The sequence below is a fragment of the Cyphomyrmex costatus genome, unplaced genomic scaffold (assembly GCF_001594065.2).
Source record: "Cyphomyrmex costatus isolate MS0001 unplaced genomic scaffold, Ccosl1.0 scaffold123, whole genome shotgun sequence".
NCBI classification, from domain to species: domain Eukaryota; kingdom Metazoa; phylum Arthropoda; class Insecta; order Hymenoptera; family Formicidae; genus Cyphomyrmex; species Cyphomyrmex costatus.
The window spans coordinates 5,506,429-5,519,314 of record NW_017275207.1 but is presented as its reverse complement, the minus strand read 5'-3'; the positions used below and the strand labels follow the sequence as shown (position 1 = coordinate 5,519,314).

The 12,886-nt window shown below is 33.3% G+C and overlaps 3 protein-coding genes across 4 annotated transcripts in view; 1 reads left to right on the top strand and 2 right to left on the bottom strand.

Moving 5' to 3' along the window:
- Positions 1-1,037: 1,037 nt before the first annotated feature.
- On the bottom strand, positions 1,038-5,637 carry smo (smoothened, frizzled class receptor). The gene is made up of 8 exons (XM_018549549.1): positions 5,524-5,637; positions 4,937-5,254; positions 4,050-4,490; positions 3,807-3,979; positions 3,392-3,729; positions 3,021-3,222; positions 2,371-2,541; positions 1,038-2,274 (listed from the first exon to the last, which is right to left on the bottom strand). Exons 1-8 carry the CDS (start codon positions 5,527-5,529, stop codon positions 1,038-1,040), a joined length of 2,886 nt encoding a protein of 961 aa, XP_018405051.1. The 5' UTR covers positions 5,530-5,637.
- A 1,580-nt stretch (positions 5,638-7,217) lies between these two features.
- LOC108782055 (ankyrin repeat domain-containing protein 54) lies at positions 7,218-9,044 on the bottom strand. The gene is made up of 3 exons (XM_018550209.1): positions 8,400-9,044; positions 7,902-8,161; positions 7,218-7,704 (listed from the first exon to the last, which is right to left on the bottom strand). The coding sequence occupies exons 1-3, from the start codon at positions 8,769-8,771 to the stop codon at positions 7,269-7,271; spliced, it is 1,068 nt and encodes a 355-aa protein (XP_018405711.1). The 5' UTR covers positions 8,772-9,044; the 3' UTR covers positions 7,218-7,268.
- Positions 9,045-12,471: 3,427 nt separating this feature from the next.
- Positions 12,472-12,886, top strand: part of ZC3H3 (zinc finger CCCH domain-containing protein 3) — a 5,373-nt gene continuing 4,958 nt past the window's right edge. For both annotated transcript variants that reach the window (XM_018549798.1, XM_018549793.1), the window contains exon 1: positions 12,472-12,788. In XM_018549798.1, the coding sequence (XP_018405300.1) occupies positions 12,725-12,788 (64 nt within the window). In that variant the 5' untranslated portion in view covers positions 12,472-12,724. The remainder of the gene's footprint in view (positions 12,789-12,886) is intronic.

Sequence of the window (12,886 nt, the reverse complement as noted above, 5' to 3'; positions counted from 1 at the left end):
ATACAAGAAGACACAGTTTATAATTTCAAAAGACAGTACTGACAGTACTTTTCAATTGACATTTGTACTATTAGAAGATATTCGACAAAATACGCTTTACAATTTTGTATCAGCCATATATATATATATATATATATATACACACATAATATAAAAGCAATTTACTTTTCTGCAATTATAAAATATGGGTATACAATGAACAAAAAGTAAATTATTTATTATTAGTTATTAAAATAAAAAATTTTCATTGATTTACATTCTACGAATGTGATTCAAATCACAATTATATTAAATAGATACATGAATCTTTTTTTCTTTCCAAATAGCCAATAATCTATAAATCAATAACGTATAAAATTATAAAACGTGTTTTATTTAGGCACTTGTTAAAAAAATTAATGTACGAACACATACTTGCATGCGCGCATGTCTCCCTCCCTCACACATACACACACATACACAGAAAGAATCACACACATGTACAGAAAGAATATCTTATTGTTATAAAAAATGTTTGTACGCGCACGTGATACATTTTTACAAAATATCGGAAGACATACAATATTAGAAATATAATGAAATCCTTTTGCGAAAAAATATGTACAACGTGATATACATTAAAATCTAGTATCATCACAAATTGAAAATTAATTACCTAGCACTCGATGCGAGTTGTCAGTTATGGATACTTTATTAAGATTTGATTACTATTTTAGCAATAATAATAAAATATATAAAAATATTTATATATATATTTTGTTATCCTTACACATCTTCTCAAATGATATTATTTACCCGAATTTATTGCATTATCATTTCATTACTACATATCATTTACAATGTCAAAAATAATAAAAGTGAATAGACGATTATTTTTTTTAGAAAATATGATAAAAGCGATAAGAAAAAAAAGATGTAGTCGATTAATAATGCAACAATTCTTACTATTTTAATAAAATATATCTATATAGCACATAATTCCTTATTTCACGCATTTCTCGATATATTTATATAAGAACAAAAAATTGTTCTCAGTCTTACGTCGTGATATTCTTACTTTTTTTCAATTGCGGCGATATTTGAGTTCCCTTAGAGCTACAATGTCTGCTGTTAATTATCTCATCGATACTCTGCTTTAACTCTTCCATCTCCAGTATATCGAGCGGCAGCGAAGTCTGCGTCGCTATCTCTCTAGCATTAGTCTGTCCATCGCCTTGCAACAATCTCGTTAACTCTGGATAACACGAGGTAAGACTAGAATCGCTCATCACAGCTTTTCTATACGCCTCTTTCTTCTCATTTTCGTTTTTCACCTTAATATCACTAGCCTCCTGAAGTAGATGTTTCAAAATAGTTTCGTCTTGTAAAACATACTTGCTTCTATGACCCTCGCGACTTCTTCTGTCACTTTCATGATTATAAGTTTTACAGTTTTTATTGCTACGCTCTTTATTTTTACTACGCTCGTGTGCGTTTTCTGGATCTAACATTTTTACTTCATCTTCCGATTCACTATCCTCACTGTCGCTGTCCTGTTTATCTTCCTTCTCCATGTTGCCTACTTCTATGTCGACATCCTTATCAGCCATATCTTGCCTCTTTTCCTCACTGCTTAAATTTTCGTCACTGCCACTCTGCCCTCTTAACAAAAAAGGCAAAAGCATACCCGTGTTTTTAGAGTCGATAATTTTCAAGGCTCGTTCATCCAGTCCGGCATTTCCGAATCTTCTGCCCATATTGGGCATTTGAATTGGAATTTGAGTTATTAATTGACTATCTTGAGAAGTGGTGCTGCCTCTCCTAGACAATGGATCAATTTTTGCTGATCGGGATTTCCCGAAGTCTCTTCTGCTCTTCCCACGACGGCCGCGCGATCGGCTTGCAACTTTTCGTGTTGTCTTTACTTGTGCGATTTGTACAGAGATCTGCGAGTCCAGAGAATTTCGTCTGGATTCCATAGAGACACATTTGAAGCTATAACTAATCTCGGAATCAGCCGAGTTGCGTCTATTACTAGACACAGAGCCTGTAGTGCCAACTAGTGCACCCCTTCGCGTCACTAATTTGGGCAAAGCGGCTGCCCAAGTGCTGCTGAAGTCTTGTGATGCTGAATTGAGGTCAAAATTCAGTCCAACTGGATCCGCATGAGTGTTGTGAAAACTTATTGATAAACGACCGGCCTTATTAAATGTCTTCCGATTCGCAAATAAATGCGCGATAAGCTTGTGCTTACTCAGTCTTATAGGAGGCTCCTCAGACTCGCGATTGAAAATCCTGCAAACGAAGAGAAAATATATGCTACTCAGAATAGCATTGATCACAACAATGACGAGTCAACACAGTAAGTATCTAGCATGTATTGAAATTTACCTTCTTAAAAATCTGCACCATGTGTCGACCGTTGAGCTAGTCCATATCCACGAAGACATAAATATGCCGGTGGAAAATAATGCAAGCAAATGCAATTGCAATTTACCTGTGCTAGGTCTCGAGTCCATTTTACATTCAGATACGTCTGCATACTTTGTCGCAATCGTACATCTTTAAACAAATGTAACTGCATTATATTTACATTACATTTAGATAATACAATATCAGACTGATATTACATTTGTCGTATAACAAATTTTTCAAGCTTGTTAAATAGCTACAGGACAGAGAAATCTGAGAACATTTTTGTCCTGCAACTAATCAACGGGCTTGAAATGCTTGTCGTACGATGAAAACGGATTAATGTAATATTAGCTTTATACGATAAATATGCGTTCAATAATCAAATATATTTATAAAAAATTTAATATTATAAGTAAAATATTTATTTTGAACATATACATAATGAATCTTAATGGATATTCCAACAATTTATCATGAGAAATGAATTACCGACTGCAATTAGAATCTACGCATAAGAAAAACTGAAATATTCATCTTCCATGTTAAAACATTAAAACATGCATTAAGATTCACTCATATACATATAGAAGGACTATATTTATAATTATATAATGAAATTCCCTTACATCATATAACTTTTAAAGCTTTGTTGCCATTGCTGCGAGTTCTGAATTTCGTAAATATGACAGTAGAATGTAATAACAACAGCTGCAAGAGTGCCTATGGAAAAGAGTCCCATTCTAACAATTGTTTGTTTTATTTTCGAACTTGCTCTTTCGGATATGATCTCCTGACTGCTTATTTTTAAACAAATAAGCGTGTAGAGTCCTAAAATACATACATTACATATCATAGATGCAAGAATAATTATTCAATATATTAAACAATAATGCAATGATACTCACAATTTAAACACAGAAAGCATTAAAAATGTATAAAAATTTAATATTATTATCATATCGACATAAATATACAAATGATAAGAAACAATATGTACCTCTGCATAGAAAATATCCTCCTATTAACACTGCAAGTAATACAGGACCAAGCACAAAAATCTTTGCCATATGATCGGCGTAACCCACGAAGCAAATTCCTGTTATGCTGTTACCATCAATTCGACCTAATGCCATGATTGCGACTGTTAAAACAAGTGGTATGCACCAAGCGATTAAATGAAAGTAAGCACTCTTTTTGTCTATCCGATCTTGTATTGTGCCAAGTGCTCGAAAGCTCATGTGCCAAGCGTACGTTAATATAACGAACCATACTGCAGCTGCCATTAAAGAATAGTACACAAGAATAAAGACAATGACGCACGACAGATTCTCCCCACTGTAAAAATAAATATTTTATAAAATTAGATCAACATCCTTGTGATAAATTCCATTACGATGTATCGTGAAACATGCCTTGGTTCTCTCGTTCTTAATGTGCCGTCTTTGTGGCATATAACTACATCCCTACTGCCAGGAGTGAATTGAATTAGCCAGCCAATGCAAGATACCATAAAACAACCATTAATATAAAATATTACCAAAGCTGGATACTTGTTTGCGCTTCTCCAATCTATGATAAATGTTAGCTGAAACATGTGAATATAAAATATAAATTGTATAATTAGCATATATTATTTGTGTTTTTACGCCACTTACAATGGTGAATAAATTGAAAGCACAGCAGATGCTTGCAGCCCATATAATGAACGAATGTATTTGATTATGTTCGTCAGGCGTGTATAATGGGTTATAACATTGTGTTCCACAGCCTTCAACTCCATCAAAAATGGAAAGAGCATTGTCAGTAGGTACAAGAGGTTTCAAGCATTTGCCCGAAATATTAAATTTCAATTCCCTAATATCATTCTGACATAATCGTGGAAATAATTCCTTATTATCACACTTTGCAAAACTCGGCCATATTGTATGATTCATCAGCATCCTACAGGGTCCTGATACCATCTTGCACATCTCTTGAGATGGTAATTCAACTGTATCGTTAATACATTTCGGCATAAATATTGAGCACAAAAATGGTTGAACAACTGCCCAGCATTTTGGTACATGCTTTAAAGCTTGCAACAAGTATAATCTTTCCTAAAAGTAAAAAGATACATATAGACAAATGTAATCCATTCTCATCATAAAAAAACCAATAGAATATAACAGAATATTATATGAATATTATAGATAAACAACTTGAGAGAAATATATTAAAAATTAAAATTAAAAAAAATTTCAAATACAGCAAAATATATTATTCTAAATTTCTTAATATTGTATATCATCATAGAAAGATAAGCTTATGCATAATAAGAGAATTATCTGAGACAATCTTAAATACAAATTTTGAAACTTAAATTCTCTCTAAATGTTTATATAGATATAAAATATAGTCTTCATTCCTTAGAAAGCCATTGCTGCAAAACTTCGGAACATCAAATTTCTAACTTACATATATTTCTACAAAATTATGCTTTATCATAGAAAAAAAAAAAAAATATTATTAACATAAAAAATATATAAATAGTAATTTTATCTACCTCAACAATATCTTGAGTTATGTGTTCTGGTATAAGATCCAATGTGGTAAAAGAGTAAGGTAATTTTGTACCCATACAGGTACTTTTAGATAGTTGAACACATTTGGCAGGTCTACGGCAGGCTGAGATATCTGGTGACAATTCACCTATAGGATATCTATCTAATCTATAATTGGGATCTTTGATTCTTTGATGCCGACCCATATCCTTCCACGTACTGTTTTCACCATCATTGTCGTTAGCTGCAAATCCATGCTCCAGTCCCAAAAGCAAGCCATTGCAAAATATCAGACAATAGAGGAGCAGCAAAAGTACCATCTGCGAGTAGAAAATAAGTTTTTCACAATCAGAAAGCGATTTAAGAAAATACACTCTGATGTAAACAAAAGCAAAGGCGGTTCTTTTCTCTCATTTTTGAGAGGAGACACAAAAGAAACTCCATTTCTTCCTCTTTATTAAAACGCAACGCCTCTTCCACAAGGTAATATCAAATCGAATAGTAATTAAGTAATTAATCACGAAACAAAGTGTCATGTGGAAATAAACGCGCGGTATAAACAATAGAATTAGCTGCGAGAGACGTGTACCTTCATGCGGTCGGGCTCACGGATCGATCCCGGTTAACCATGAGGTAAAATACGCGTCTCGATCGTGCAAAGCGTCTCGCATCTTCTATGCGACAGCCGCACTCGAAACTCACAAACCAGCCGGACCACACAACGCGACGCGTTCCCGGTCGGCGCACCACGATGGACCACCCACGATGCGTCTCCCCGACTCCCCACGCCTTTCTCAAGTTTGAATGCACGCTAAAGTCGGCCACGTGCATTGCTCACCGATGGCAGCACTATGCTGCGTCGCTACGAGGAAATCAAGGCTAAAATATACGAAGACGGCGGCAAGAAGAAACGAGGAGTCATTTCGGCGTGAGTTCTCTCACATCGTTTGATTTACATCTCGAAATCATACAAAAATTAAAATAAAGTACTAAAATTGTTAAACTATTTGAAAGAAAGATTTAAAGACTTAAAAATTTTTTAGACTTTACGATTTTATAAGACTCTTTAAGATTATATAAAATTAAATTTTATATTATTCTCTCTCAAAATTTTGTCTTAATACTTACACAAAAAAATAGACATAAAATAAGATTTCAGCATAAAATAAATTTGCAGCGGCAAAATTGTTAATACGAGAATTTAATTAGATTATTTAATTTTTTTGTTAATGTCCGAGAATAGTTAAAACGATAGAATTATGACAGATTTATACATAAATGTGTAAAACAAGAAATTATAATACACATATATAGAACACGCTTTATTTGTCTCTTAGTTTTTTACATTCTGCAACTTACATTATTAAAGGAATGGACTATATACAGTATTTGTAAATAATTAAGAAAACTATTTACATTTTTCTATAGACCTAAAGATTACCAGGGACTATAAGTACAAAAAATGAGCAAATCTGTATATCTTCTTTCTCACTAATTCTGTCGAAAAAATTTTATTTCTGTTTTATATTGAAAGTCTCAATTATGTAAATATACATATAACTAAATAGATACATTTTTTTAGAATTATAATTTTTCTTTCACTAGTCACAATTAAACATATAAGCATATGAAGATATTTAATATTTATTGCACAGAACAATTCTGTATACAACTTCTAGTTTTTACACTTAAAAAAATCCAATCTTATTTCTCTCTCTCTCTCTCTCTCTGTTATTAGAATTATTTGTCATATGTTCAAGTTACTAAATTTTAATCGAGAAAAATTAAGAGTAGTGTTATAATCAATTAGAATACTATATTTTTCATGTGTGATACTTCAATTCATAATTTTTTATATCTTTCTATTGTCATTGTATAAAAATAATTGCAAAATACAAAAGCTAATCACTTTTATCCGCTCTATTAATTACTAATTATGACTAATTCAAGAAAATTAAATCTGTAGAAAAGAAGAGAGAAAGAAGTCCAAGTATCTTATGTGTAATTACAAGTATTGTAATATTTTTAGCCCATATGTTAAATTAAAATCAATCTTTTAGAATTAACCAAATTGTCAAATGACTTTTTCTAAAGAAGCATGATGATAAAAAAAAAATCTTTGCGAGATATAAGACATGATTACAATTAGGGATACATTGTAATGTAGTCATTTGCATAAATACATATAAAAGCATAATATACAAACACATATTTGTTTTTTAAGTTTTTAGTAAAATGTTATTAATATTAATAAAAATGTTAGTGAATTTATATGAATGGTGTGTATAATATTACAATAGCTTATCTTCGTCGTAATAAATCAGTTATATTCGACTAATCAGTTATACTAAGAGCATTTATATTTGCTAGTAAATCTTTAACATTATCCTGAACCTGATCTGAGGTATTGGATAAAGAAAGCCGTGAACAGAAATTGCTCAATGTTTCTACTTGTTCTCGCATATTCTTCTGCTTTTGCAGATATGCCATTAACATATTAATTACATTATGCATCTCCTCCTTGATCTCAAGCATGTCCTCATTATTACAATTTCGTTGTAACATTCTTAATTTGGTTTTCGCTAATTGCAGTGGATTGTAACCATAGGAATCTAATGCGAGAACATCAGTACCAGCTGTTAAGAGCAGTGTTACTACTGATAATTTGCTATTAACTGTGGCTAGATGCAATGGTGTGTTTCCTATACAGTCACGCTGATTTGGATCTGCACCGTTTTCTAACAATAAACGGACTATTTCAGTATAACCCCTGTAGTAAAAAATACCAAGATATAAGTAATTTAAACTATTACTTTTCTCAGAATATCTTAAGGAAAATATATATTGATAATTTCATTAATAAATCAATTCAAAAAAACTCTACTTTCAAACATATTATTCATCTTATAAGAAAACATACATAATGTATATGTTATGTAGATTATATTTTAAATATATAAATTATACCTGCAAGCTGAAATATGAAGGGGAGTTCGTCCGTGATCGTCGTGATTGTTAGGTGATATCCCAAACTCCAAAAGTCTTTTCATCAAAGATACATTATTTGTGGTAGCAGCCAACCGCATCCTTTGTTGAATACGTTTAGTTCGCCAATCACTGAAGGCTAAAGCTTGGGTATTTGTATTTTTGTATGCACGAAGGACACGTACTCTTATCTTAGGGCGGTAAAAATGAAGCCTGTGTTTATTTCGTATTATTTCTAAGGCCTAAAATAATACAATAACTCTTTTAATTCAAGATTTATAATTATCATATTGAAAGTTACATTCAACAAAAAATTGTATTAAAGGTTTATATTGTTACTGATGTAAAGTGTTTTAATAAACAATCTTGTTCTTTTATTTTTGTTTTGCATTTCTAATCAAAGAAATTTTTGGACAAGTTCTAGCTTTTCATGCTACCACTCTCAACTATTTACTAATACATAAAAACGACAGTAGGTACCTCGGCGTCGATTGTAAGTAGCCTGTTCTTTTGCAACATCACAGTAACCTCGGGCGAGTTCCGTTTGCTCTCATCAGGGACTAATAGAGGCTGTATTAAAGCACGCCAGTCGTACATATTCAGATTGGGAAATTCTTCAACAGAGTTGGTGCTGACGGTTGTGACACTGTTGCCGATGACCTGGTTAGCGACAACCTGCTGTTGTTGACCTTCCTGCTGGACGATTGAGCTATCGTTCGAATCGTTCCCAGTCTCTACTCCCGAATCTACCGAAGTCATGTTTACATTGGAGCACGCAACATTACTACCGCTAATATCGCTGTGGTTAGGTAGCATCGCCTCTCGCCCTCGCAAGTCCGCAGTGTCGTCCATCGATATAATTTTCTCTTACAGAGAATTTAATAGAAATTAATTGTATCAAGAACAAGAACAGCGAACAACCGAACTTTTCGCTCTACTTCTGATAATCTTGAAAACTCTAATCAACTACTGTTCGACTTTTTTTGACCACTTCTTTTTCTTACGCTCTACCAGCTACCTTCTATACCTCTTACTCATTCCTGTTACCTGTTGTTCCTCGGCTCTTTTGCGTGCTTTTGCATTAAATAAATACCCAAATACCGTGTAAAACCAATAAAAACAAGAATGGCGCTTTGCATATAGCCTAGTATCCCTACATATATATATATGTGTATGTACATATATATATATATATGATATCTTAAAGAGAATTCTCCAGGGGTTGGGCACGCATTAAAAGCCCAAGACACAATGCGAGGGAATAGCGATAGTGATAAGTTTCAACCTATCAAAAATGTGTATTCCGGTGTATTCGATTTCTGATAAGTTGAAACTTATCGCTATCGCTATATCCCCTCGCATTCTGTCTTGGGCTTTATACACATAGGCCGGTATTCATAGTCGGTTCTTATATTCAAGACCGTCTTAAGTTCAGTCTTGAAGAGTTACGAACCAATCAGAGGCCGGTATTCATAGTCAGTTCTTATATTCAAGACCGTCTTAAGTTCAGTCTTGAAGAGTTACAAACCAATCAGAGGGCAGCTTTAGCATCTTAAGACATTAGGGTGCAAACCCATGCAGCGGAACAGCGTAACGCGGAACGAGAGTAGAACCAATCACGAGATTCTCTAGAAACATGGAATGCTCGTTATTGGTTCTACTCTCGTTTTGCGTTACGCTATTCCGTTGCATGGGTTTGCACCCTTACTTAGGAAAGTCTTGAAAGTCAGACCTTTACTTAAGGCTTCCTTAAATTTATCTTCAGATGATTTACTAATTATTTTATTGGCTACTGAGTATCTAAAGATAAATTTAAGGAAGCCTTAAGTAAAGGTCTGACTATGAATACGGGGGTTAATTCCGTAAAAAAGTTACCTGTTTTTACTAGTAATGCTTTTTCTTATTTTATCTATTTGACTAATGCCTGGTTTATGCTTCGGTCTTAAGGTCTTAATCCTAAAATTCAGCCAATAGAGTTGAAATTTCAGTTAGAACTGGCAGCTTTATTGGTTGAATTTTAGGATCTTGGGATTAAGACCTGAAGCATAAACCAGGCATAAATTTGACGGTTTAAGTAAAGTTTTTGTTATAATCAAGATATATTCTGCAGTTTTCTTATGAAATAAATTAAAAATAATCAATATAACTTGTTAAATAAAAAATAATGTAAAGCATTACTAGTATAAAAACTGATAACTTTTACAGAATTACGGCTCCATGGGACATAAGGAGATAAAATACACGTAACATTACGGACGCAATTCCCAGTAACTTTTGCAAACATCCGGTGCGGATTACGGATTGCGGGCTGTATGTGACGGCAGTATTCACATTTACGCAAAACGCGGCCATTTCAAATTTACGCATATATGTATGTATAAACGTACTTTCTTTGTGAAAATGAAGCTGCAGTCGAGCATGTAAATCAATGTTGTTGAATTGTAATTAGTTTATTTGTGACCAAAACAGTATGTAGAAATGCTTAATTTAGGTTACCGGACAAAATCCATAAACAATGACGGGCGAATGTTGGCATTTCTCGATCGAAGATCACTAAGATCCATAAATTTATTTTTGAAATTATTAAAAAAAACAATGTGTTGCACATTAAAAGTATGAAGTGCAATCGTCGTACAGACGTTAAAATATGAAAAGTGGTTATGCGCATTGTAGAAACGTAACGAAGGTATTTTTAAGTCAGTTGTAAAACTGTCAGAGTAAAAATTTTATAATTACAATTTAATTAATGGCCAATTGATCATATCAGCTTCTTAGTGCTAAAATAATTTTTCTTCTATGATTTCACATAGAATTTCTAATCCGAATTGTAAACTTATCAGTGAACTGATACAATTAACGTATGTAAATATTTTCAATAAATATTTTTTGGAAAGGTCGCTAATTTGTAATCACTGATTTTAATAAACTTTTTTGAACATGTAGTAATGACTGAAAGTACTACAGTAAAGCCGCATGTTTCACACTATTTAGCCATTCTCGAGATAATAAATATGTATAATAGGCAATAAAATATTTCCTTGCTGGCACCGCTATTATCTCGGGATCTCAGAGGGTTTAATTTGTAGTCGGGACTTTTTTTAAAATTTAAATCTTATAACTTTTAAATGTTATATACAATTTTTAAGTTGCTTTTAATTATGTAATATAAAATTAATTATTTATTTAAAAAAATCAGGGAATTATAAAAAATACTTTTATATAAAATTAAAATAGGTCCTGTGGCTTTATATACTATGTAGCACATAGTAGAGTCCTAGATATCAGAGAAGCGCAACCGGCTTAAGTCAGTATCGCAAAATTACTAAGAAAAGTATTAAAAATGGCGTCATTTGCAGACGAAATATGAAATCCACCAATCGTCTATTAGTCAGCCATTTTTAATACCACTGAATGAATGTCATGATTGGCTGACAGTCAGCTAATCAGGACGCGGAACATCGGTTGCGCTTCTCTGATATCTAGGACTCTAGCACATAGGACTAGCGATCCCTGCTTGAAATCAACAAATCATAGTCGAATGTGAGGAGGATAATTAACTATTCATTGGTCGATTTCTATACATTGTAGAATGGGCTTTAGAGAATCTATTCTATATATGATCTATCCCAACTTTTCAAATTTCTGATAATGCGCATTAATTACTATTGTAAGATTCACATTGCGTACGACATCCAACGTACGACGATACGATATCCAATAGAAGAGCTTATTTTCTAGATATATAGCTAAAAATATTTTATCGTACAATGGCTACGTTCAGCAGACTCAACAGTTGAGTGAGCGCTCGCTATTATTGGTGTATTCTTCCAGATCTAAAATTCTGACTGGATGATCTAAAAGAATACACCAATAGCGAGCGCTCACTCAACTGTTGAGTCTGCTAAACGCGCCCGATGAGGGCGTATATCAATTGCACACGAAACAGTTGCGCACAAGCCAATCACAAGGCTAGAAAAAAAAATTAAAAAAGAATTACCTACGCAGAAGTTGCAGTGATAAGCGGGGAGCACAGACTTTTGCATAACGCATAAACCATATACATAAAGAATTTAATTGGTCCATTGACTCATGCATAAGAAAATGGGCCAATGAAATTCCTTATGTATATGTATTATGCGTTATGCAAAAGTCTGTGCTCCCCGCTATAGGCAGTGGACAATAGCTACAGTGTGCAAGTGAACCGCTCCCGTATGATGATACTTGTCGTATATACATACAAAACAAGCTCTCCTATTGGATGATCTAAAAGAATATACCAATAGCAGTGAGCGCTCACGGATCCGCTCCGCAACAGTTGAGTCTGCTGAACGCGACCATTGTAGAGTTTTGATTGGTCTCACTGTTCCGTTCCGTTGTAATTTTCGCTCCATGTGACGCCATCCAGCATATGACGCAACCATTTCGATGTTTGACCATATATGATTACATATATGTGTTTGACGCTGTCATGTAAAACGACCTTTAATTCTTTTTATATCATAAATCTGACGACATATTGTAATCTAACCTTCATCTTTAATGTGTAATCCAGTGTAATCACAAGACACAAGTTGACACTTTGACACGAAATTAGCTACTTCGTTGTCATGTCTTTGAATGATTTGGAAAATCTCGAATAATTCGAAGAAACTGGATATACTAATCGAAGCTTTTTTCAACTCGAAAGGGTAGAAACATTGCGAGATTCAGTAAAAAGAAGAAGAAGGAGGGATTGTGTGAAGGTCACGAATCTTGTTTCAAGAAAACGGGCGTCGAGGTATCTATTATATGATCCTTTCACCGAAATGGGAGTTCCGTCATCAGCAAGCACGAAAGTTAATATACTGAACGAGATTCATCATTTGAGAAGTAAGTTTGCAACTTTTCAAAGATAAGAGAGTAATTTGATTTTTTGTTTTAGAATAAAGGCTAAGAGTGTGTGTGTATATATATATATATATATATAT

Bases quoted from the DNA above. Each gene is read 5' to 3' on its own strand.
- smo (XM_018549549.1), bottom strand. The intron at 3,980-4,049 runs GTAAGTGGCGTA...CACATGTTTCAG, and splicing joins CTTTCAATTTATTCACCATT to CTAACATTTATCATAGATTG. The intron at 2,542-3,020 runs GTAAGGGAATTT...ATTTGTTTAAAG, and splicing joins AGCTTTAAAAGTTATATGAT to ATGTACGATTGCGACAAAGT.
- LOC108782055 (XM_018550209.1), bottom strand. From the start codon at position 8,771: ATGGACGACACTGCGGACTTGCGAGGGCGAGAGGCGATGCTACCTAAC. The intron at 8,162-8,399 runs GTACCTACTGTC...GTATTATTTTAG, and splicing joins TACTTACAATCGACGCCGAG to GCCTTAGAAATAATACGAAA. The intron at 7,705-7,901 runs GTATAATTTATA...TTTTTACTACAG, and splicing joins CTTCATATTTCAGCTTGCAG to GGGTTATACTGAAATAGTCC.